The sequence below is a fragment of the Lepidochelys kempii genome, chromosome 3, assembly GCF_965140265.1.
Source record: "Lepidochelys kempii isolate rLepKem1 chromosome 3, rLepKem1.hap2, whole genome shotgun sequence".
NCBI lineage: Eukaryota > Metazoa > Chordata > Testudines > Cheloniidae > Lepidochelys > Lepidochelys kempii.
In genome coordinates, this window is record NC_133258.1 from 168,953,195 (window position 1) to 168,974,893 (window position 21,699).

At 43.4% G+C, this 21,699-nt stretch overlaps 1 protein-coding gene across 7 annotated transcripts in view; it reads left to right on the plus strand.

The window, feature by feature from the left end:
- The window catches only part of BICRAL (BICRA like chromatin remodeling complex associated protein), a 79,426-nt gene that overhangs the window by 43,235 nt on the left and 14,492 nt on the right, over positions 1-21,699 (plus strand). For all 7 annotated transcript variants that reach the window (XM_073339020.1, XM_073339022.1, XM_073339025.1 and 4 more), the window contains 9 exons: positions 726-774; positions 5,639-5,687; positions 5,787-5,855; positions 8,719-10,422; positions 12,735-12,840; positions 14,103-14,203; positions 14,772-14,833; positions 14,982-15,127; positions 15,318-15,412. In XM_073339020.1, coding sequence (XP_073195121.1) covers positions 731-774; positions 5,639-5,687; positions 5,787-5,855; positions 8,719-10,422; positions 12,735-12,840; positions 14,103-14,203; positions 14,772-14,833; positions 14,982-15,127; positions 15,318-15,412 — 2,376 coding nt within the window. In that variant the 5' untranslated portion in view covers positions 726-730. The remainder of the gene's footprint in view (positions 1-725; positions 775-5,638; positions 5,688-5,786; positions 5,856-8,718; positions 10,423-12,734; positions 12,841-14,102; positions 14,204-14,771; positions 14,834-14,981; positions 15,128-15,317; positions 15,413-21,699) is intronic.

Below are 21,699 nucleotides of genomic sequence, written 5' to 3' on the forward strand. Positions count from 1 at the left end.
AAGTATGCTTATGAGTATCACTTAGAAGAAACTAAGAGTGGGCATAAATTTCAGGGCCAGCCACTGACACAAATGTGTGTTAAAGGGTTCTGAGAAAACAGCATACTTCTCAGCCAGCTGCTCAGTGCCTTATCACTTAGATTGGGCAAATAGTGTTCTTCCCAGCCCACTGGGCTGTGGTTTCTACTCCCCTCAGCTTACTTCACCTTATTGTATTGTGAATAACAAAACACCATGCTTCGTAGTCCCCAATGTTCCAGGTTTTGCAACACTTATTTGTTCCCTGATGGGTTACCTGTCACTGTAAACAAAAATTTCCTGAAAAGTATTTTACTGTGAGAGAAATATGAGTCTATAATTAACATTTTTCCATCTACAAAGTGATTCAGTTAGTCAGTTTGGTCAGGCTGTTGTCTTCCTCCTTTTTTAAAATAGCCACAGAATGACAGGATTAAAATACTGCATTGTGTTTACACAGATAGGTACACAGGGCTAAATTCTGCACTCAGATAAGAGTGCAGGACTCACATTAGCTTCAGGACTCGTATTAACTTTGGTGGCTGTTGTTCAAGTTCATCTAAGAATGTGGCCCAGAGTAAATATCACACAATTCCCACAAATTGTTTATTGAAAAAATGGATGTGCTTTGAAATTTTGTTTTATTGTTGAAGGAGATCTTTTATCTGATTTTGATGAAATAGCAGTTCTTTCCTTTTTTCCTTTAGTTGTCATGGATGATGACGACGATGAGTCCTGTCTCCTTGATCTTATTGGGTAAGTTCTCCTTAAGAAATTCTTAAAGAAGAATCTATGCAAAAATCATTGTACAAAAATAATCCATATAAAAGATGATTAATTTCCAGAAGTCTCTGAAAGTTGGTGTCATGTGATAGTTTGGAGGCCTGTAAGTGAAATGAACAGATAGTCACAATCAAAGTTTATGCTAATTGGTAGTCCACTGGTATTTGGCATGACACTGACTTCCCCTCTTGCCCAATGATGATTCTGTCAGGTCAGTGCTGAGTCACATTAGGAAACGGGGAAACTTATCCTACACTATTGATGCAAAGAAAATACCTCTTTTTTTGGCTAGATAAAGGACTTTAGCCTTCAGGGCTGTAAGTATAGCACCTTCACAAACATTACCTTCTAAATGAAAATATAGTTAAAATATATAGACTGTTTCAAAATACAAGCCACCAAAATTATTTTTACAGAAGATAAAATGCATTTGTGTACCAGTTTAATAAGAGTTGAATTGTTACCCAGTATTATAAAGAATTACAAACAATCAGGAATTTTAAAGGTTATCAACTTTTGTCTTTTCAAAGGCATTTTTATTTTAAATCCCTAATTGTGTAAAAAAACCAACCAACCAAACCAACCCCCCCCCCCCCAACCAGCCAACCAAAACCACAGTCTTCCTACTTTGAATTATTTCTATTCCATTCTATACCACTTTTACATGCAAATTGATGTGTATTCCATATGGGATTCAAAAATCAATATTTAGGTACAGTTGCCACCAAGAAAAGCTTTGTGGAATTGAGGTATATTCACTGTAGGCATGGTGAAGTCCTTTTCCCTTGGCTGGCAAAAATATCAGTATAGTTCTTTAAGAGCAGACATTTATCGTAATATGTCCAAAATGTGTAGAATATATTGAATATCCAATATCTAGTACTTTTTTCAGACTCTGAATTTTTTTCCAAATGTTATGCCAGTCACTGCAATAGGAAAGTTTTCCTGCATGGTTCTAGGTATAGATGAAGTCAAGAAGACAAATCTACCCACATATGTCAAGTATAGAGAATAGTGAGCTTTATCTTGCATTGTTTATGCACCCAAAACTTCCACTGAAACTAGTGAGAGCCTTGAATGCAAAAGGAATGAAGGAAGTATCAGGCCCAATAATCACTATAATTAGATTAGACTGGTATGTGAATAGGCTACCAAAATAACAAATTGTTGGTAGTGTTGCCTAACAATCGTCATGTACAGTATTATAATATGAGACTGCTGACTTCAGCCACCAAAGGGAACATATTTACATCCTGCTTGGAACATCATCTTAAGAATTGTCCAAATGGAAGCAAAAGTGGAACAGCTCAATAATAAGCCAAGTTACAAGAATTCCAGTCCAAGTCCACAGAATGCTCAGAAGATGAGGTCCTACAAATAGGAGGGTGTTGGGGTGTAATGCATTATTTGTTGTAGTGTCCTTTTTTACTGCTTGTATCAGCTATCATTCAGAGCATATGGCAGGACAGAAAAACTGAAGTTTGTCTCCATTAAATCTTTCAGTTTGGTAAGTGTCTTCTTATCTTTATGGATTTATTTTTAGAAATAATAAAAGTTATAAGAAAGGATGGTTAGCTGGGTGATGATGAAACATCAACATTTAAATTTGTCATGATCATTAAAGCTGGTAAGCATCAGCAAAACCTCATAAACCCAACGTGTTCATATATGAATGAGACAGTGAAGCCTTTTCCCCTTTGTCCTTTTAATGTTCTGTAATCTGTACTGAAAATAAGATTTCTTTTAAAAATATAGTGTGTGAAGGTTGTAGTGTGTGTGAGTAGAATCTGATCTTAGATGCCTAGATGTTAACTGAGTGTCATGTATATCATGCAATATGTTTAAAATGTGTATAGTATAACTTCTGTTTGAGCTACAGCATAGCTTTTAGAAATATATCTAGTCTTAATTTAAAGATTTCAGGTGATGGAAAATCCACCAAGTCCCTAGCAGTGTTGTTCCAATAATTAATTACCCTCACTGTTAAAAATTTACACCTTATTTCTCGCCTGAATTCGCCCATTTTCCACTTCCAATCATTTGAACTCACTATACACCTTTTTCAGCTAGATTACAGAGCCCTCTGCTCTACTATATGCATTAATATTAATTTTATACAGGTATTAGGTTTCCAGCTCTCTCCTTTTAAAAAAAAATTCCCATTTAAATTAAAATAAGTATAAAAGTCATTTCTTTAATTAGTGGAACTAACTAGTAAGCAAAAGCTTACCATCTTATTAGCAGAACAAGTGGCAGGAAACAAATATAGGTCCATTCTAAGATTAACTCTGTAGTTTACATTTAAAAATCACTATTTGTCTTATTATCGCAATGGAGTTTGAACTGGAATGTACTTTATGAAGATTTTGAAAACGATTCAGGTTTTTCCCCCTATTTTCAATCTAGTTTAATTAAAAGCCAACTGTGATTATTTATTGTGGCTAATTAGGCTTGATTTAAATAGATATGACAATTAGCTGAGTTGGAATGAATCAGATACCCAATTCCATGAAAATGTTTGCATACTAAACTAAAGCCGTATTCTAGAGGCACAGAGTACAACTGGCTGAACCAGAAGGGTTCAGGGCATGCGTATAGTAGCAGCATGACTTTCTTGGTGTTTGTGAGCTTATGCTAGGTGGAAACTTGAGGTGTCTTTATTTTGTTTTCTATTTTTCTTTTAGGATGATCAAGAAAGAAGAGGGAAAGTTTCAGATTGACCTTGGTGTTTATTGGGGAGATCCATAACAATGTTTTATTAGTACTATTTACAAATAAAGATTATTTCTTTTAAATCAAAGAGTTCATGTAACTTTTTGAATTGAATGTGTACATTAATGGGTGTGTGAAGAAAATAATTGCTATATTTAGCAATAACTACAAAGTAATCCCTGTAACTTAGTCACATATTTGTTTGCATACAGTGAGAATTTTTACCACCAGATTTGCATTGCATGAATGTGTATTTTTTAAATACACTTGAACTCCAAATACTTAGTTCATCTAGCTGCCCTTTTTTTAATCGTGTATCACTCTTTCATTTAACAAAATATTATCTTGAAGGCTCTTAAGCAAAATGAGCTGTCATGGGAGGGTAACTGGTTAAAAGATAGGAAACAAAGGGTAGGAATAAATGGTCAGTTTTCAGAATGGAGAGGGGTAAATAGTGGTGTCCCCCAGGGGTCTGTACTGGGACCAGTCCTATTCTACATATTCATAAATGATGTGGAAAAAGGGGTAAACAAGTGAGGTGGCAAAATTTGCAGATGATACAAAATTACTTGAGATAGTTAAGTCCCAAGCAGACTGCGAAGAGCTACAAAATGATCTCGCATAACTAGGTGACTGGGCAACAAAATGGCAGATGGAATTCAATGTTGACAAATGCAAAGTAATGCACATTAGAAAACATAATTTCAACTATATATATAACAGGGGTTCTCAAAGTGGGGGTTGGGACCCCTCAGGGGGTCATGAGGTTATTACTTGGGGGGGTCGTGAGCTGTCAGCCTCCACCCCAAACCTAGCTTTGCATCCAGCATTTATAATGGTGTTAAATATATAAAAAAGTGTTTTTAATTTATAAGGAGGGTTGCACTCAGAGGCTTGCTATATGAAATGGGTCACCAGTACAAAAGTTTGAGAACCACTGATATATAAAATAATGGGGTCTAAATTAGCTGTTACTCCAAGATCTCTTTCTTGAATGGTAATTGTGGATAATTGTCTGAAAACATCCACTCAATGTGCAGCGGCAGTCAAAAAAGCGAAAACAATGTTGGGAATCATTAAGGAAGGGATAGATAATAAGACAGAAAATATCATATTGCCTCTATATAAATTCATGATACGCCCACATCTTGAATACTGTGTACAGATGTGATCACCCCATCTCAAAAAAGATATATTGGATCTGGAAAAGGTTCAGAAAAGGGCAACAAAAATGATTAGGGGTATGGAGCGGCTGCCGTATAAGGAGAGTTTAATAAGACAGGAACTTTTTAGCTTGGAAAAGAGACTAAGGGGGGATATGATAGAGGTCTATAAAATCATGACTGGTGTGGAGAAAGTAAATAAGGAAGTGTTATTTACTCCTCATAAAACATGAAATAGGGGTCACCAAATGAAATTAATAGGCAGCAGGTTTAAAACAAACACAAAAGTATTTTTTCACACAATGCACAGTCAACCTGTGGAACTCCTTGCCAGAGGATGTTGTGAAGGACAAGATTATAACTAGTTAAAAAAAAGAACTAGATAAATTCATGGAGGATAAGTCTATCAATGGCTATTAGCCAAAATGGTCAGGGATGGTGTCCCTTGTTTCTGTTTGCCAGAAGCTGAGAATGGGAGACAGAATGGATCACTTGATGATTACCTGTTCTATTAATTCCTTCTGGAAGACCTGGCATTTGCCACTGTTGGAAGACAAGATACTTTAGTGCTTACATTTCTTGATCTAATATCATTGTTTGTCCATTTAATGCAAACTCTTTTGTGTTGTAGATTATTGGGTATTTATTTTAACAGATGGTGTAATCAGTATTGGCCTATAGAATGGAAGTAAACATGTAAAGTGATATTTAGATTTTTTTGTAGTAATGAAAAAAAAAGGCGAAAAATATAAATTTACATATTAACATGGTTAGCTGAAAACAAAAAAGAGATCCTCGGCTGATGTAAGTTGGTATAGCTCTGTTGAAGTCAGTGGAGCTACACTGATTTACATGAATGGAGCACCTGGCTCAAGGTTTTTATTATTTTTTGTCTTAATTATGCTTTTTTAACAAATGTAAGTACTTAAAAGTGATAACTTCTTTTGTTTCTTTTTAAAAAGAGATCCACAGGCACTGAATTATTTTCTACATGGACCTAGTAGTAAATCTGTAAGTAGTATTCTACTATACTATTCTAAAATTACACGGACTTTAGTGACTGCTTTACTATTAGTTTAACGTTACTTTACTACATTTGTGCCTTAACAGAGCAATGAAGACTTGACTAATGCAGGGTACTCTGCAGCCAATTCTAATTCAATTTTCGCCAACTCCAATGTAAGTATTCAGAAGAGAAAATGTGTATTTATTGTGACTACACGCTTTCGTCATGGTTTGTTTGTCCTGTATACAGCTAAATGGAGTAGATGTTGAGAATGTTAATAAATGACATAAAATAGGCACGTCTAGACCTGGAAACCTGTGAATGAATGTTCAAAGCACCTATAACTTTTTTGTAGTCACAGGTTTTATAGAGGCAAATTGTCTGCCCTCACCATCTGCTCCTTTTATTATTTATTTATGATATTTATTTTATTAACATTTATATTGCACTACAAACATGGAGCGAATGACATTATTCCCTACTCCAAACAGCTTACAATCTAAAAGACAAAGATGTGACAGGAGGATAAGAAAAACACGTTGGTTGGATGAAACTGGGAAAATGGTTTTAGGGTGTGCACAATTTTCAGCTAGCCAGGAACAATGATCACAATTTGCCACCTATGTCGCCATCATTAGACAGCAGTTCCCGGTATATACCATGGTACAGGTGAATTTTAAGGAGGCAAATAAAGGAGAGTAAAGTCGTGGATTTTGACTAGGGTCTCTTCCCACGTGTCAGAGAGAAAGCAGGAAGGTGCTCATGGGAGAAGTGGGCATCATGACATTTCTTTCCCGTGACAGTCAGTGGTTGCTCCCTTCGGTCCTGCTGATTAGCAGGAGTGGGGGAAGCAGGAGCCTATTTCCTGCATGTCTCAGAAACTGGAGACTTTGGGGGTGCCCATAGGAAACGGTATTAAGGGGAGACAGGAGACGCTGGGGAAGGTGGGTGTTGCTGAGGGCAATGGGATTGTTTTGCGGGAGGAGTGATCCTTTAGGGGCTGTGGGAGAGGCAGAGAGCCTGCTACAGCCTGAGACGTTTGTGATGGGCAAGTAGCCAGGAGGGCAGTGGGAGCTGGGGCAGGAGGGCTTTTGGTTGTAGGTTCGTGGGGCACTATCCTGCATTCTTCCCTCACTGCCATTTAGAGTAATAGGATTTAAGGCCAGGAGCGACCATCAGATCAATCTAGTCTGACCTGTGTATCACAGGACACCAATACATGCACACTAAACCCGATAGCTGAAATTAGACTAAGGTGTTACAGCCCACAGGAAACTAAACTATTATAACCCACCAGCAGAGAGTAGGAGGGACTGAGGTGCACCAGTACCAAAGGACCCTTCAGTGGCAGGATATTAAGTGAAATACACCCACATGGACCTGACAAGCGACCTGCACCCGTACCACAGAGGATGGTGAAGAATCCCCAAGGTCAATGCCAGTATGACCTGCAGAAAAATTCCTTCCTGACCCCCACATAGGGCAACCAGCCTCTTAAGTATGTGAGCAAGAACAAGCCAGCCAAGCACCTGAGAGAGAATTCTCAGTACCACCCAGAATTCCATCCAGGGTCCCATCTCCAGCCATCGCCATCTGTGATGCTTCAAAGGAGACAAAAAAGCAAAACAAAAAAACCACAAAAACCAATATCAAAACACCCAAACCAACACCAGAATATATTGGGGGGGAAATACCTTGATGACCCCTACAGGTGACAGCTATGCATGAGCTTTTAAGAATATCAGACATGAACCAGAAGGCATTCTCAAGGTTGCTGTGCCCAGCCCCCCACCATCACAAGCAATCATGTCATACATCCCACTCATAAATTGGTCTGGCTCTCTTTTAAAACTAATTAAGTTGTTTGTCCCCACAGCTCCTATTGGGAGGCTGTTCCTAAACGTCACTCCTCTGATGGTTAGAAACAGTCTCCTGATCTCCAGCCTGCATTTGTTCAAAGCCATTTTATACCCATTTTTTCTAATGCTAGCCCATGTCACTCACTGTGTTCTATTTTCAGCCTCTCATATACCCTCTGCTGCCACCACTGCCTTTTCCTAGAGTGGAATGCACCACAATGACATGACTCTCTGCACATGGAGAGGGAGTGGCCAGAGCACAATTCCCAGATGATGGATGGTCCCTTGGGTAGCATAGTCAGCTGGTACATGTTAGAGCAGTCCTCAGGCTGTTCTCATGTGGACAGAGAATCTGGGAGATGTAACCAGGTTTCAATTAGTCCCACTTCTGCTGCACCTAATAGAAGGTGCACACAGCAGAGAATCTGGCCCCTAAATTTTAGGTGTTTCTGAAGTGCTGATAGAGTATATGTGCCAGATTTAATCCATGTGTTTTCATGCATGTACTGTATATTATAGTTTTACAGGTAAAGTTGCAAGGTTTGTTACTTTTTTGAAAACCTTTAATAAAATAGCAAGAACTATCCCTCAGTATTCCAGAGTGACAGAGATGCTTTCATAAAATAAGCTAGATTCAGTAAAAGGCAGACACCAACATGAATTGAATAAATAAATTATACTCATGGAGTAGTGTGGCAATCAAAGAAAGGGGGACGAAAGCAAACATTGAAGGTAGAGGTATGAGAGTTTTCTAATATGACAATATGTGTCATGCAGCAGTTTGCACAATGTTTATGTGAGACGTCCAAAGCCAAAAATTCCTTACCCTTCAGGGGCGAGGCAGAGTTCAGAATCTGAAATTGGCTCTGAATTTCACACCCAGACCTTGCCAAAAAGGAATTGGGTTTTTGAAGACATCTTGGCTTTGAATGGGTTGAGATTTGAATTTTGCACCTTAGCTGTGCTGCCCCAGCAGTCTGTTTTGAGCGCATAAGTGATGTAAGGGCTTTGTGCTAGCCCTATGCACGGGTTGAACTTCACCATGCATACGTAGCTACAAGGATGTGTTATTATAGAGGGGCTTTGTTTTTTGCAGGGAAAAATTTATTTGGAAACCGTTTGATTCTTACATTATTTAAAAAATGCAATGTAATTTATTTATTGTTTTTCATTTTAGAACACTGATCCTAAATCCTCCATCAAAGGTGTAAGCAATCAGCTTGGAGAGGGGCCTAGTGATGGACTACAACTGTCAAGTAGCCTTCAGTTTCTTGAAGATGAACTTGAATCTTCTCCTTTACCTGATCTCAGTGAGGATCAGCCTTTTGATATTCTTCAGAAGTCCTTACAGGAGGCCAATATTACTGAACAGACTTTGGCAGAAGAGGCATATCTGGATGCCAGTATAGGTTCTAGCCAACAGTTTGCACAAGCTCAGCTTCATCCTTCTTCATCAGCATCCTTTACTCAGGCTTCTAATGTGTCTAATTACTCAGGTCAGACGCTGCAACCTATAGGAGTTACTCAAGTGGTACAGCAACCAGTTGGAGCATCTTTTGCAAGCAATACAGTTGGTGTGCAACATGGCTTTATGCAACATGTGGGAATTAGTGTTCCCAGCCAGCATTTGTCTAATAGTAATCAGATTAGTGGTTCGGGGCAGATACAGCTGATTGGTTCATTTAGTAATCAACCTTCCATGATGACTATTAACAACCTTGATGGATCTCAGATTATATTGAAAGGCAGTGGACAGCAAGCACCTGCAAACATGAGTAGTGGACTCTTGGTTCATAGACAAACTCCTAATGGTAACTCACTGTTTGGTAACTCAAATTCAAGTCCAGTAGCACAACCTGTAACTGTCCCATTTAACAGCACAAATTTTCAGACATCTTTACCAGTGCATAATATCATTATTCAGAGGGGTCTAGCACCAAATTCTAATAAAGTTCCGATTAATATCCAACCAAAGCCTATTCAGATGGGTCAGCAAACAGCTTACAATGTGAATAACTTGGGAATACAGCAGCATCATGTACAACAAGGGATTCCTTTTGCTTCAGCAAGTTCACCTCAAAATTCAGTAGTTGGTCCTCATATGTCTGTTAATATTGTTAATCAGCAAAACACAAGGAAATCAGTTACTCCTCAAACAGTTAGTAATGCTGGAGGTAGTATTGTTATCCATTCTCCTATGGGACAGCCTCATGTATCTCAGAATCAGTTTCTCATACCTACAAGTCTCTCTGTCAATTCTAATTCAGTTCATCATGTGCAGACCATAAATGGACAACTTCTTCAGACTCAACCTTCCCAGTTGGTTTCTAGCCAAGTATCTGCTGAGCATGTTATGCTGAACAGGAACTCTACAAGCATGCTCAGGGCCAACCATTCATATTCAGGACAGATGCTGAATAATCAGAATACAGCTGTTCAGTTAGTTTCTGGTCAGACATTTACAGCTCCTGGAAGTCAAGTTATAGTAAATCATGGAACTTCTCAAATTGTTGGTGGACAGGTGCCATTACAACAGGCATCACCAACAGTGTTGCATTTATCACCCAGTCAAAGTAGTGTTTCTCAAGGTAGATCAGGTTTTACTACAATGTCACCTGGACAGTCTACAGTCTCAAATATGTCAGCATCTAATCGATTTACTGTTGTAAGTTCTTCTGGCACAGTACATCCCAGCCTGGGGCCACCAGTTCAGTCTGTTGCATCAGGAGGAAATTTTACTGGAGATCAACTTACACAGCAGAACAGAACACAAGTTTCAGTGAGTGTATCCCATTGTCTTCCAGTTTCCTCTTCGAAATCTATCAGCACTTTCAGTCGCACATCAGTAGGAGTAACGCAGCAACAGTTCACTTTTGCTCAGGTATGAATACCCTTTAAGTACCAACAAAACTGCACAAAAGCATTCTAAAGCATTACCTTTTTCTTTGGTGGGGAAGGACGTTAATAGGTGGTATCGTTTAATACTGTATTCTCCAAATATTCACACACAATTTACTGTGCTTACATTAATTGTTTTACAAACAAATATTGTTGATCTACTGAAAAAAAATCTAATCTTGCTGCAACCATTTAATCAAAAACCATCTTCGAATGTGTCTTTAATGTGGATGACTCTATCATTCCCATTAATTCAGAGAATCTTGCTTTTGTTGATTAGTGGTGTGATTTTTAAAAGTGTTCCATGTGTGCCTGTTTCTGCTTCCAGTGAAATCAATAGAAGTATTACCATCGATTTCAGTGGGAGCAGAACTATGCCAGCTCAGCACTTTTGAAAATTGCGCTGTTAGAGTCATAAGGCAAAACTCTGTCATGTGCTAAGTACCTGAAGGTCATTTTGACTTCAATGAGAGTTACGCATGCGAAGGTCCCCTCAGTATTTGGCCCACATAAATTGGAGATGGGAAAGGGTATATGGTGCTCTAGGCCATTTCTCTGCCAGCACAGGATTATTCCCTGTAGCATATTTTATTTGTGTGGCTTTAAATGTCTCAGTGAGTTTGGATTTTCAGTTTTGGAGTTTGAGGCAGAGATACACTCTTGTGTAGACCATTGAAAGAGTTACAAAGAGGTTAATTTTATAGAGCTCTTTGGAGAGAAAAAATTCTCATATAATCAGTTGTGAAAGAAAAGCCTTATAAATATGCCTTATAAATATGCCTTCTTTAGTAAGTGATCAGTAAATATTAAAATAGTGATATTCTGTGTAACTCTGAATCAGAAACTGCATATGTGTTTTGAGATAGGAGAAATGAGCTGGATTGATTTGTGTTGTTGGGCGCAGTAAGTGAATGACGAGTGTCACGTGATCAGTAGTGGGAATTTACACCACTTCTGAAATCAGCTACAGTTATTTTGTGTTTTCCTTAAGCATAATAAATTGGTCTAGTTACCTGTTCTTCTTTGAGGTGGCCTCTGTACTTTCCCACTTGTGGGATGGGAGCTCTGGGAAGTTTTGAAAAGCAGTGTCCGTTGGAGCCACAGAAGTGTCCTCTTGTTGGCACTGAAAATTCTGAGGCATAAAAGGGCTGTGTGGCCCCAGCTACCTCAGTTCTTGTCCATGATTAGCTCTAGCTTTTTTCTGTGCTCGCAGCCATATTTTTAATTTCAAACCACCCTTATTTTATTGGTAAATTATATTTTAATTAATTAGTCAGTGTTAGGTAGTGTACCACTCTCTGGACCAGGATCCTTGTACAGCTTGTGAGACCCTCACAAGTTAAGAATATGCAGATATGATTTCCAGAGGAAAAAAGGGTTACTTAGTTATCTCACAAATGGTGACTTTCCATACTTTCTCTACTTCCTTGGCGTTGTACTCTCCTGCAACTCTTCAAATTTGTATATTTAGGACAGTGGCATTTATAAAACCTGTACTGAAGGCACTTATTAGGATGGGTAGGGATGGATAGTTTTTTGTTTTATGGGGATGTGGTACAGTAGTCTTGAAGATTTCCTTCCTCTTCTGCAGAAGGGCCTCCCAGAACATTTCAGTATTCCAGTGCTGCCAGTTCTACACAGGAAACGTGTTACACATCAGTACTCTTTGTACTTATGAGGACTGACTGGCACTGTGTTTATAAGATCTAATTATTTATATGTCAGGACAGAAAGTATAGAAGAGAAGGGAGTGTAGGGAAATAGTTAATTTCCAACCAGTCAGCTCAACATGATTATTTTTCATGTTTGGAATTCCAAATGTCATTAAAATATCACACAACAGCTATTAGATGCTATGTGTGCCAGCTCATCTGAGATTTAAATTTATTAATATGATTGCACTGAGTTTTTCTATTAACATTTCTAGGTGTGGGGGTCATTGTGTTGGTATTGAGAGAAAGTAAAACTAGACTTACTGCTATTATGGCACAGTTAACCTTGCAGATGGTGAACTGTTTTAGAAGATTTAGATTTGGAGGGGGAGTTCTTTGAAGGAAACTGGCCTATGTAGAGAAAATATAATATAATAAGAAATCTCCTCAGAAGACATGAGTATGTATTGAAAGTATAGTTTTTGTTCTCATTTTGTTTCTTTGATGCCATTCTTACATAATCACGGGGGGTAGGGGAAGAGTTGAACTCAATTGTAGGATTCATTTTTGTATTGTTATTAGGTCTGTTAAAACTTTCAGTGATTACTAGACTAACCTTAATTTCTCTATGGCATTTTCACAGGCTCAGAAAAAAGTTATGAACCAGTCCTCACCAGTTTCTGCATCAAAGTCACAGGATAGCTTGAGACAACCTCAGCTAACGGGTCTTCTGAGTAACACGTTGCCAGGTCAGATATTCTTTTCATGATGGTTTTCCCCAATCCCTCTGGCATTTATAGTGGGTTCTCCTTCATTATGTCAGGCACTGACTGATGGTCGGTGGCAATGGGGAGTCCTAACAATTATTCTTTTTTTTTTCCGTTTGAGGGACAACGGTGCTGAGCCCACAGACTTTCTCTTTAACAATTGGTCATATGCTCTTTTTCCAGCAAGGATTGCTAGTAGCCATCTGATTCTATTTGCTGGAATGATAGACAAGATGTCCTTGTGCAATGAGCAGTTAAAAATATTTTCCCACAATCCAAATGTGTCATCTGTGTGATGTGTTTAAGCATAGGAAGTGAGAAATATCAAGTCACTTTCAAACTAAGATCTTCTGCCGCAAAATTCCAGTTATGCCTTTGAGACTTCCCGCCATCCTCATGTGATAACAACTCTTAACTGCTCACCATTTTGTCTTTCCTAGTAATGGATGTCTTAGAATCTAATCAGCAGTTGTTGTTTTGTAAAGAGAATGTAAATATCAGTTTTCAGTTAAGGTAGTGATGCACTGAACACGAGAAGATATTATATGGGTTCTTGAAATGGCACCATCCTAATTACAATTTTGAAGTTTCTAATGTAGACTTAAGTCAACAGGAAATATCACTAGACTTCTAGTTCCATTTTGATTTAATATATTACAATGAATGTACATGTTCTACACAATGTTTTTGTGCAAAATGTAACAGTACTATTTGTGTTACATGTGGTGGGTGTGTTGGGCTGAGATAATTCCTCTAAATTATACAGCAAGACAATCAGATGGGAGGCTGTCCATCTGAATCTACAACAGTATGTGATCTAGCCACTCATTCACAACTTTTAATGGCGCTGCAGAGTCTTGAGTTTATAATTTTTGGGAACTATTAGAAAAAGCTGGATAGACTCCAATTTATCTTTTTACAAATCCCTTTTGGGATGATGCTTATGATATTTGACTTTTTTCTTATTTTGGATGGATGTGTTTAGAGATTTTAGACTGATTTTCTTTATTTATAAACATTTTTATAGTTTTCAGCACTATAGTATCTGAGTACCATTTTAATATGTACTGATTTCCTTTCATGACTGCGGTAGCAATACTTCTGTGCAGATATTATGTTTCAACATCAATCGAAATGTAATTTTCAGATCAAGTAAAGAATTAGGCACAGGACTTCAAATATTCTGTGATGATTTGTTTTAAGAATCATGAGTAATAGACTGTTTTTAATGTGTACTTTTACAGGACAGGATTCTGGAGGTAAAATCATCCAGCAACCTTTAGGAACAACACAATCACAGCAGGAAAATGTAGTAGGATCATCTCCTGTCCAACAACATGTGCAGGTAGGGAGCATTTTCCAGTTAATCTGTTTTTCTTAATTTTAATGAAGATAAGGAACCAGGAACAGTGTAGAAATACTAATTAATAATCTCCTTCATGTTATTCTCATTGATCCCTACCCTAAACAAAATCATTAATCTTCCAAAAGTTTGTTTTGGTGGGAGGAAGGAAAGAGGAATGTCTTCCAACCCCTTAGAGATATTCCAGGAGCCTCTTTACAGTTTTAAAAGCTTTTAAAACAAAACCTTTTCCTATTTTCTAAATATGAATGAATCAATATAGCAATCTGAGTGAAGGTATGTCTGCTAATTCAATACTGTGCGCTCTGCTTTTGATATCTAATCAATCAGAGAAGTGCTCTAAGGCTACACCCCCTAGTTATTCCATAGCATTTTTTATTCTTTATGTAGTGGGACTCAATTGTTAACATTGTTGTTTACTACCTATGTGGTAGGTTTCTTTTTGGGGGGCTGTGTAAGATGAGATACGTAGTTTTACCCATTGCTTACTTCGTTCATGAGCAAAGCAGGAGTCATTTATGCTAGCTCACATTTATGGATGTTCATACAGGTGGATGTTCATACAGTTGGACAAAAGAGGCCTGCTGCTAAACAGCTAACAAAAGGAGCTTTGTAAGTCATCTTTTTTTTCATTTGTAGTTTTGTTATAGACATTTCTACTAACCTCTGCGTTTTTCACTCTGTCAGTTCGTAAACTGTAATATAGCCTTGCTGTATTAGAATAAATGTTAATTATTGATATTACTCAATTTCCTTTTAGTATCCTACAGCAGTTACAGAAGGAGCAGGCACATGCTGTGACACCAGATAAAAGTCAATTCAGATCATTAAATGATGCAGTCCAGAGACTCCTCTCATATCATGTGTGCCAGGGATCACTGCCAACCAAGGAGGATTTAAGAAAAGGTAATTTATATTTTAATTTGGTATGATAAAAGTTGTGCTCTTTATAGAATTTTTAAGCAGTTAAATATTACATGGGGTGCTGAAAAAATTGATTGTGTAAATCAGAAAGACTAAACAGAAAGGACACTTTCGCGAGTCTGTGCTAGTTATTGAAGAACATTATCTAAATGTATTCCCTGTGTCTTTTTAGTGGACAGTGAATTTGAATCTGTAGCCACGCAGCTTCTGAAAAGGACACAAGCTATGCTAAATAAGTACAGATGTTTGCTCCTAGAAGATGCAATGGTAAGCATGATAAGCAAGAAAAAATTATTTTTGTGAAATGTATGGATCAGTTAATGCAAATTGGAATGAATTATTAAAACAGGTTTAATGATGCAGAACAGAGTGATCTCAGAGTTGTATTACTTCCCTCTGTATTCACAAGTGTTGTCTGGCTACCACTGGGTAGCTGCAGTGGTTCTGCAACTGTACTGCTCAGACATTTGGGGCTAGGAGAGCCTGGAGTTGTGCTTTCAGAAGTGAAATTGGCTCTGCTTGGGAAGGGGTTAGAGAGGGTGGATAATGCCAGGAGAATTCTAGAACAGGGGTTTTTCTTCGAGTGATTGCTCATGTGTATTCCACAATAGGTGTGCGTGCTCGCCATGTGCACCGGTGCTGGAAGTTTTTCCCCTAGCAGTATCCGTAGGGGGGAGCACCCCCCTGTTACCCCTGGGCTGCGCTCCCCCCACCCTCAGTTCCTTCTTGCTGCCAGTGAAGGTGCGTCGGAATTGCTCAGCTCCAGTTCATCCCTAGAACTCTTCGTTTGATCAGTAGTACCTGTAGTCAGTTAGTTCATTCAGTTAGTTTAGTTAGTCATTGAGCCCGGTCCAGGGCATGCCCCGCGCTCCAGGCTTTAAGTCATGTGGCTCTTGTAGGCGTTCTATGCCAAGGAGCGACCTACACGCAGATTGTCTGCGCTGCTTGGGAGAAACCCGTATCAGCGAAAGGTGCAAGATCTGCAAGTCTTTCAAGCCCCGGACTAAAAAAGAAAGGGACATTAGGCTCTGGGCCATCCTGATGGAGTTGGCGCTGGCCCCGACCCCGGCACGCCGCTCTGAACTGGTACCTGGCACTGAGGCGTTGATACGCGGAGACCCTCCAGTACCATCGTCCAGCCGGCACCACTCCCCATCCACGGGGCATGCCAAGAGGACCGGAAAGACACCCTCTTTGCAACGGCACCAAGGGAAGTCTGGGATAGAGGCTAGGCCCATGTCAGGTAGTCCTTGATCCACATCAGGCCCTAGGCCTCCGACTCACGTTGAGCAGAGTAGCCCAGCCCCTTCAGAGCAGGCCTCTCTGGATGTCCAGATGCCATCTACGCCCGAAGCCCTCCAGGCAGCCAGGGATGTCATGTCCATGCTGGTGCCCGGAGCTCCGCCGATGTCGGCCCCACACTCAGAGGCAAGCCGCCGCTGGGATCACCGCAGTCGCCACCGGCCTGGTACTGGTCTCGGTCAAGGGAACGTTCCTGACACCGCTCACTGCCCAGTGACTGTTCAGGGCTCAGTCCATGTGGATCGCCCTCGACACTGGCCAGACTGTTGGGATGGATGCTGTCCGACCGGGACTCACAGCACCGCTTGTCTTCGCAGAATGAATATCGACGGGACCGTGGTGGACGTCGCCAGTGGTCCTCGTCTTGCAGGAGTTACCGCAGTCGATTGCGGCTCGATTGTCGACGCCGTTCCCGCTCGGACTCCCGTTCCAAGTCTCTGCTAAGGCACCGTAGCCCTGGGTGTCAATCACCAGCGTCTCGCTGACGTGGGTCCGCCCATCAAGGCTGTTCACGGAGCAGCTATTACTGTCTGTGCCGTTCCTCCGCGTTGAGATTGCAGTTCTGTGACCGACGTAGGTCCCAGCACTGCCGATACTCCCGGTCCAGAGGCAGCAGCGGATCATACGCCAGCCGGCCTCCCCTCACAGCCGCTTGTCTACAAGCCAAACTAGCTAGCTCAAACAGCTGGCTCCGCCGGTGCCTCGGCAAGCACAATGGCACCAAGCGTCGTGGCTGGCCCAGTGGTACCAGTGGGCACCGTGGCCCCTGGTGGGGGCTCGCTTGGTGGCCAGGGACTCGGAAGCACTGGCGGCGTCCATCTTTAGAACACCAGAAAAAAGGTCGGTGGGACCTGTGTCCTCGGTACCATGCCCAGAGTCTGACAAGGAGGTAGATCCACTGGTGCTGGACAACACCCAAACACCGCACTGGCCTTGCCCCGTCCGGAGGAGCTGATTGCGGCCCTGCCCCCCCCATCCCACAGGAGGACTACTGGGCCCACCAAGACCTCCTAAAAAGGGTGGCAGCGAGCCTCCACCTCCAGGCTGAGGAGATGGAAGAGCCTTCAGACTCCCTATTCAATGTACTGTCCCCTTCAGCACCGGGCAGGTGGCCTTGCTGCTCCATGAAAGGGTTGCAAGAATTTCAAATGCCCTGTGGCAAACTCCAGCCTCGTTGGCTCCCATCTCTAAAAAGGCAGAGCGCAAGTACTTTGTACCCACGAAGGGACACGAATATCTGTATACCCACCCGGTGCCCAACTCCTTGGTGGTCGAATCGGTCAACCACAGGGAGCGGCAGGGGCAATCAGCCCCGACCTCCAAGAACAAAGACTTGGAGGCTGGATACTTTCAGGAGAAAAGTTTATTCATTGTCAAGCTTTCAGCTACGAGTAGCAAACCATCAGGCTCTCCTGGGTCGTTACGAGTTTAACCTCTTGGTATCCCTCCCCAAGTTTGAGGACTCCCTCCAGGAGTGTGATAAGAAGGAGTTTAAGGCACTCATGGAGGAAGGGGCGGCGGCTGCAAGGGCATCTCTGCAGGCCGCTTCGGATACAGCAGATGTGGCCACACGGTCCATGGCCTCAGCGGTGTCCATGGGACAGGCGTCATTGCTTCTGCTGTCTGGGCTCTCCAGCAGGGTGCAGTTGTCAATGCAGGATCTCGTTTTCAACGGGAAGGCTCTGTTTGCTGAGGAAACAGACACAAGGCTGCATGGCATGAAAGACTCCCGCACGACCCTCCAGACCTTGGGCCTCTATGTCCCTCCTCCGGCAAAACCCAAGTTCAAGCCGCAGCAGGCTCCCACCCGGGCCGCCCTCCTGAAGTATGAGGCCACCCACACAAAGCAGCGGGACTATAGAAAGTGCCCGCAATGGCAATCCCAGCCTGCCCCCCAGCCTGGGTCTTCTGAGGTCAAGCAGGTGGGCAAAAGGTGTTTTTGTTGGGATGCTTGGGGGTACCCTGCCAGTTCTCAGCAGGGAACTACCCCCAATAAAACTCCCTTTCTCCAATCGCTTGTGTGCTTTCTTCCCAGAATGGTCGCGGCTCACCTCGGACCGATGGGTCCTCAATACCATCTCCCGAGGTTACACCCTTCAGTTTACCTCCTCCCTGCCCAACCACCCTCCACCCCTGTCCCTCCTGGGAGACCCCTCTCTTGAGGCTCTGCTCGAGCAGGAGGTGGGGCGGCTCCTGGACCTAGGAGCTATAGAGGTGGTGCCTGGGAGTTCCTGGGCAAGGGATATTACTCCCCGTATTTCCTTATCCCGAAGGCTAAAGGGGGGGCCTGAACCACTACATGGTGAAACTCAAGTTCCACATGGTTTCCCTGGCCTCCATCATCCCCTCCCTGGATCCCGGGGACTGGTATGCTACTCTCGATCTACAGGACACATACTTCCACATTCACATATTCGAGGGGCACAGACGCTTCCTCCATTTCAAGGTGGGACAGAGTCACTACCAATTCATGGTCCGACCATTTCGTCTTTCCACGGCCCCCAGGGTCTTTACAAAGTGTATGTCGGTGGTAGTGGCCTACCTCAGATGTCAGAGGGTCCAAATATTCCCATATCTGGACAACTGGCTAGTCAAAGGCACCTCCCGGTCACAGGTGAGGGATCATGTGGCGCTCCTCTTGTCCACATGTACTGCCCTGGGCCTGTTGATAAACAACGCCAAGTCCACGTTAGTCCCGGTCCAACGCATAGAGTTTATTGGGGCACTACTGGACGCAACGTCGGCCAGGGCCTCTCTCCCACCAGACAGGTTTGAGACCCTGAAAGGGCTCATCGACTTGGTCACAAGGTTCCTGGTGATGACAGCCAGGGCTTGCCTGCAACTGCTGCGTCACGTGTCTGCGTGCACATATGTGGTCCGTCACGCCAGACTCCGAATGAGGCCCTTCCAGCTCTGGCTCGCCCCACAGTTCTCCCAGGCCGCGGACAGAATGGACAAAGTCCTCACCGTGCCGAACTCAGTGACCACCTCCCTGTGGTGGTGGTCCACCTCAATCAACAGGGACAGGGACGGCCCTGTCATTGGAGCTGGTGTCCGACATGTTGGACCTGGGTTGGGCAGCCCATTTGGGGAACTTTCAGACCCAAGGCCTGTGGTCTCTGCAAGACCTACCCCTTCCTATAAACATCAAGGAACTCAGGGCGGTGCGACAGGCATGTATGGCCTTCCACTCGCACCTGGAGGGCAAGGTAGTCGGGGTCCTCATGGACAACACGGCCTCAATGTTCTATATCAACAGGCAAGGCGGGGCCCGATCCTCTGCCACGAAACCCTCAGTCTGTGAGTCTTCTGTGTAGCCCATGACATCTACCTAAAAGCCTTCCATCTGCCAAGTGCCCGGAATGTGAAGGCAGATCGCTTGAGCAGAGATTTTTCCTCTCAGCACGAGCGGTCTCTTCACTTGGAAGTGGCGCACCAGCTCTTCCGAAGGTGGGGTACTCCCCAGGTGGACCTATTTGAGACCCAGCAGAGCCGACAGTGCCCCTGGTTCTGCTCTGGGGGGGGGGCCTAGGGAGGGGCGCTATCTCTGATGCCTTTATCCTGCTGTCCGGGTCAGGCCAGCTTCTCTATGCATTTCCCCCATTCCCTCTGATCAGCAGGGCCCTGAAGAAAATAAAGACAGACAAGGCCAGGGTCCTCCTCGTTGCCCTGGTGTGGCCCAGGCAGGGCTGGCGGTAGCTCCGCCATGACAGTTGCCGCTTCTCCTGGACCTGCTCTCTCAGGACCAGGGTCGCCACCTCCATCCCAACCTAGCAATGCTTCACCTCACGGCGTGGCTGCTCAGTGGTTAGGTGGCAAGGAAAGGACATGCTCGGAACAGGTTCAGCGCGTCCTCCTCCGAAAGTAGACGGCCCTCCACTCGCTGCTCCTATGTGGCGAAGTGGTTTCGGTTTTCAAGGTGGGCGGTAGGTCAGGGTGTTTCCCTGACGGCCGCCCCGGTCCAGCCTATCCTTGATTACCTCCTCCACCTGAGGGCCCAGGGACAGGTGCCCTCGTCAGTCAGGGTACACTTGGCAGCCATATCAGCCTTTCATCCCCCGGTGCAAGGGCACACGTGTTTTCCCATGCTATGACCGGCCAGTTCCTTAAGGGTTTGGACCGTCTCTATCCATATTCCAAGCCCCCGGTTCCACAGTGGGACCTGTATACCCGGGTGGGTATTCAGATACTGGTGCTGGCTTGTCTCATGGGGGCCCCGTTTGAACCACTGGCCATGTGTTCCTGGTCTCACCTCTCTTGGAAGCTGACCTTCCTGGTAGCTATCACATCGGCCAGGCGGGTCTCGGAGTTCAGGGCCCTAACCTCCAAACTGCCATATATGGTTTTTCATAAGGACAAGGTCCAGCTCCACCCACACCCCGCGTTCATCCCAAAGGTGGTCTCCACCTACCACATGGGTCAGGACATTTTTCTGCCAATCCTCTGCCCCAAGCTTCACACGACTAGTGAGGAACGCCATCTCCACACGCTCGACATGAGGCGAGCTCTGGCTTTCTACCTCGAGTGGACCAAGCCGTTCAGAAAGTCTTTGCAACTGTTCATTGCCTTGGCTGAGCACGCAAAGTGTCAGCCGATTTCCACTCAGTGGCTTTCTAAGCGGATCACTTCATGCATCCGTTCCCGTTATGAGCTGGCGGGTGTTCTCCTGCCGCCCATTGTGAGGCCACGCTCGACTCGGGCGCAGGCCTCGTCAGCTGCCTTCGTGGCCCACATCCCCATCCAGGAGATTTGTAGGGTCGCCACGTGGTCTTTGGTTCACACATTCACCTTGCACTATGCGATCGTCACCCAGGCCAGGGTCGATGCTGGGTTCGGCAGGGCGGTACTCCGTCCCGAGAACTTGTCAACTCCTACCCACCTCCAACAGATATAGCTTGGAATCACCTATTGTGGAATACACATGAGCAATCACTCGAAGAAGAAAAGAGAGTTACCTTTTCTGTAACTGGTGTTCTTCGAGATGTGTTGCTCATGTCTATTCCACATCCCACCCTCCTGCCCCTCTGTCAGAGTTGTCTGACAAGAAGGAACTGAGGGTGGGGGGAGTGCAGCCCTCCTAATACTGCGCCAGGCAGGTGCCGCTCCAGAGGTCGCGGGGGGGCGCTCTGCCCTACAGATGCTGCTCGGGGGAAAAACTTCCTGCACCAGTGCACGTGGCAAGCACGCACACCTATTGTGGAACAGACATGAGCAACACATCTCAAAGAACACCAGTTACAGAAAAGGTAACT